Below are 4,472 nucleotides of genomic sequence, written 5' to 3' on the forward strand. Positions count from 1 at the left end.
ACTAAATAAACCCCAAGCAATCCACATGGACTACTCAGGGGCTACATCTTGCAGACGCGCTTGCGCTCACCTGAGAATTCAGTCCTAAAGTGAAAGCCTCCGCACAAAACCAAGGAGTTACACGAAGGCTCGGGGGCTGCTGTCGGGTGAACGGAACAGGGTGCTCGAAGTAGGCCCATAACCTCTATTTGGCTCATTTGCCGATCAACCCTCTGCCGAGCAACCCTATAAGGCGGAGCAGACGACCAGCCCTCTACCGAGCAACCCTACGAGTCAGAGCGGATGACTAGGTCCTCTACCGAGCAAACCTACAGGGTATAGCGGCCGACCAAGTCCCCGTCGAGCAACCTTGCGAGGCGGAGGGGCAACCAAGTCCCCACCGAGCAACCTAACAAGGCGGAGTGGCCGACCGAGTCCTCGTCGAGCAACTCGGTTAGTTAGAGATCCTGATCCAGTGCTATTGACCCAAGTCAGCTACGACAAGATGCATTATCACCAAGCCACGTTCGGACATATGTGCGGCACACCGAAGGAGCACCGGGAGGTCACTATCGACACGACTGGACACCCCATGTATGGTCTCAGGCGTATCCCCACTGACCTGTGGGATCAGCCAACCCCACTCATGAAAGGACCTTAACACCAGAGTCTCTACAGTGACCCATATGCCGATAAGGACAGAACGATGCGCCATACCGAGTGTATGCTAACGCACGCTGGAAGGTGACACAGGGCCCATGATGACAGGCGAAGCCACGCCACGAACGACCACACCACGAGACAAGTCCATGGGGCCAACCACACACTACTATGAAGACATTAGCAACAAACTCGCTATAGGGACCTGTATGATGAACGAGCGGTGCCTTACACCACACTGGGAGTACGGCTGCACACGACCCTACGAACGACCACATGGATACCATGTCAACCTGAGGTAGTAGTTCTCTCTCTGTCTCTCGTAGAAAACTAGTATCCCCTATAATGTCCCTCCCTTGAGCTATAAAAGGACAGGTCCTCCTCCTTCTACACATAGAGGCACAAGCTATAACACATTTCTCAGGCAATACTACTATGAGCACTACACTGGTCTAGGATGAAGTCTGAACTAGTATAACTCATCATCTCACACCCCCTCTTCTGGAATCCTCGTGATTTATCATTTGGAGTGAGTCCACGCTAGCATCCCCCACCGAACACAAATTCTATTGTCCCTGGTTTCCAAAACCACGACAAGGTCCATCACCACTAGACATCTTAGCTAAAATGGTTAAGCTAAACTAATGAGCATTAGGCTCTAATACCAATTGAAAGGATCATGTTGCCCAAAAGAGGGGATGAATTAGGCTTCTATAAAATTATTGTGATGATTAAACCCTAAGAGCAAGCCTAACTTCACCCTAGTGCCTAATGCGGTCACAAAGTGATAAAGAACCAAAACCAAACACTATGCTATCTTGGCAATATTTGAAATGTAGATACTTAAAGTAAATTGCTCAATTGTAATAACAAAAAGAAAACCAAGGGTTTAGATGAGTACAAATTTTCTTGAGGTATCAAAAAGTTGGCACTCTCCACTAGTCCTCAATGGAGCACCCATGCAAGGGTATCACTCCCCATTAGTCTATGCAAGGACAAAGTGCTCATTATGGTTGATTCTTCATTGCTCCATCATGGACTCGTGATAAACTGCTCAAAATCGTGAACAACACTTGAGTTGAGTCACCCACAAGCTTTTCGGGTGATCATCATACTTCAATCGCCACAAAGCTATCTAGGTGATGATTATCACCAAGAGTAACAACCATTAGACTTTCACTAGACTGACAAGCTTAATCACTACAGGAAACTGGTTAAAGAACGTGGGTGAAAAACTGTCGAACTTAATGTAATAGGCCGTTGAACTTACCATAAGAACGTGGGTTTACCGACGAATATAGCCGACAGCGATTTTTGGACGAACTTAGAGAAGTAAGTTCGACGGGCCCGACGAACTTAACATTAAGAACGTGGGTTTTTCCCATAAGTTCGATGGCACCCACGTTCTTACATTTAAGTTTGACAGGGCCACGTGGCCGTCGAACTTATGGGTCCTACGTGGGTCGGCGAGGGCTGCCCATTAAGTTCGACGGTACCCACGTTCTTAACCCTTTTCCAAAAAAATAAAAAATACAAAAATGAAAAATTAGACACACATAATATCACATGCAACACAGAATATCACATACAATACAGATTTCAAACACATGGATATATGTTCATATCACAAATTCACACAAGTCCAAATACATAAGTTCACAAATTCACATAAGTCCAAATGCATAAGTTCACAAATTCACATAAGTTCACATCTATAGTTCACATTTTTAGTTCACAAGTTCAAACACACAAGTTCAAACATTAGCTCTATCGCTCTCAATCAGGACATCAGATTGTTGTTCGTAGCTCCACCACTAGAATTGAGACATTTGTCCGCAAAGTCATCGTGATGGGGAGGAGTCACTTGATGAGAGCCGGAATCCTACAAAATAAACCAAAATTCTCATAAATATACAACTGACATTAAATCACATGTATCATATTGTGTTTAAGCATTACACAGTATTCTGAAATAACAGATGGCACTATTTACAGAAAAATACAATTCACACAAACATTTTAATAATCAAACAACTGTTACAGATACGTTGTTTCCAACCCCAGAGAGCCAGAGATCATTTTGGATGCACGGGAAAATGTATAATCATGTTAAGAAAAGACAAGTAGCAACAGTAAGCAGTGCAACTAAAACCTAAAGAATGCACAAGCAAATGTGTAAAAAGTGCTTTTAAAGCTAAAAGGCTTGAAAAACTGCTAATCACAGGCTATACTCAAACAATGGTTAAACATTTGAAATCATAAGATGTAGACACTGGTAAAACATATGATAAACGACCACCTGTAAGATGTCTAGCTCACGCTCTTGAGGGCGCTGGCAGGTCACTTTCAGTAGAGAAGTGATTTGTTTCTCATTGAGTCGCTTTGAGTAACGCTGTCCTTCAACAATCTTGCAAACCTGAAATTTCATATTTCAAAGCCATAGGCACTTATGATAATACTAAAGCTGGATGTAGCATTCAGAGACCATTCAAATAGATAAGCAGACAATATAACAAATCCAAGTTCAATGGAGATAGTTGAAGACCACAGTTGAGGACACTAACCTCCATAGGCAGATAATTTGGTCTTTGTTGATTGCCCACTTGCAAGCATGGTAAAGTGGTGTGCTGGATACTAAAACCATAAGTCTCCATGAAGTATTGCACCACAGTCTTCACAGTACCACGATCATCAACAGGGAATCTATCACAAAGAAACTAGCAAATCATGTTATTGCATTGTTCTTTAGCTATTGCCTCATACCAGCAATGAAAGACACATACGATAGCTCTCTTGTTGCTTGTGAGGTGAGGCCAGAAATGCGATATTTTCTGCGCATGTTTCCCCTGTGAGTCACCTCAACCTTCACACCTCTTAGGGTTTTTTTAATCTATAGAGGAACAAAAACAACAATAACTCAGCACCAACAAAGCATAAGCCGAAGTTGCTATCAAATAGGTAAGGTAATTATTCAAACCTTCACGCGATCAGAATCAGATAATGGTCTAACTAAGATATCTCTGTTAAGAAGCTGAGCAACAAAATCGATCATAGGGAGAGGCTCGATAAATGCAGTAGAGGACATATCTGCAAGACCACAAATCAAATGCTAAGAAAAGAGCAATACTGATTCCATAAACTACACTGGGAGCTAATTGAAGTCATGTGTGGGAAGTGGAAATTGAAAGATAAACAATGAGATAAAAAAGGTTGAAGTGACAGTATCTAACCAATATTCAGTGAAAGGCCCATCTTTGTCGGCCTTATGCTTTGGTAAAAACCACGCCAACTTTCCTATCCCTCACCAAGTTTTTGACGTCTCCCTAAGTTGGGAGAGTAAAATGACCTACCAACAGGAGAATACCTGCACAAGGAAAATGTAAGGCAATAAGACTTTGACTTTTGCCATGAAAAAAGTAACTAATAAACATAACTAGCTCAAGATCACCTCGCGGTAGGCAATTCACGTAGTACAATGTCAAGCACTTGAAGAGCTTCCTGAGGGGCATCTGCTTGCCTTCCAGCTAGAAACATAGCCAGATGGTGGAGATCAGCACGGGCCGCAAATTTGATCACCACCTTAAATACTCTCTCGCGCCTTCAATTAGAAAAGATTACATAAGTCAGCACAAAATTTTACATATGTTCTAAATACAGACACATCATACTCTCTCGCTATGACAGGAATACATCAATACTGAGATTGCAAAAATATAACTTATCAAAACTTAATATGAACAACTGTGTATTTGTTAAAATAGAAACAAAAGCTTGTATAATGAGAAATAAACAGCTTAGGGAGTGTAGAAAAGGTAAATGATGTAAGACAAATA

General features: G+C 42.2%; 1 protein-coding gene across 1 annotated transcript; it reads right to left on the minus strand.

The window, feature by feature from the left end:
* Nucleotides 1-2,236: 2,236 nt before the first annotated feature.
* On the minus strand, nucleotides 2,237-4,228 carry LOC103630173 (protein argonaute 1B). The gene is made up of 7 exons (XM_020539519.2): nucleotides 4,088-4,228; nucleotides 3,870-4,003; nucleotides 3,617-3,726; nucleotides 3,423-3,529; nucleotides 3,204-3,342; nucleotides 2,939-3,055; nucleotides 2,237-2,521 (listed from the first exon to the last, which is right to left on the minus strand). Exons 2-7 carry the CDS (start codon nucleotides 3,889-3,891, stop codon nucleotides 2,420-2,422), a joined length of 597 nt encoding a protein of 198 aa, XP_020395108.1. The 5' UTR covers nucleotides 3,892-4,003; nucleotides 4,088-4,228; the 3' UTR covers nucleotides 2,237-2,419.
* Nucleotides 4,229-4,472: the final 244 nt, after the last annotated feature.

Source organism: Zea mays, chromosome 6 (assembly GCF_902167145.1).
Source record: "Zea mays cultivar B73 chromosome 6, Zm-B73-REFERENCE-NAM-5.0, whole genome shotgun sequence".
NCBI classification, from domain to species: domain Eukaryota; kingdom Viridiplantae; phylum Streptophyta; class Magnoliopsida; order Poales; family Poaceae; genus Zea; species Zea mays.

Coding starts and splice junctions, on each gene's coding strand:
- LOC103630173 (XM_020539519.2), bottom strand. CDS start 3,891: ATGGGCCTTTCACTGAATATTG. Junction 3,727..3,869: donor GGGCCTTTCACTGAATATTG/GTTAGATACTGT, acceptor GTGGTCTTGCAG/ATATGTCCTCTACTGCATTT. Junction 3,343..3,422: donor CAAGCAACAAGAGAGCTATC/GTATGTGTCTTT, acceptor TCTTTGTGATAG/ATTCCCTGTTGATGATCGTG.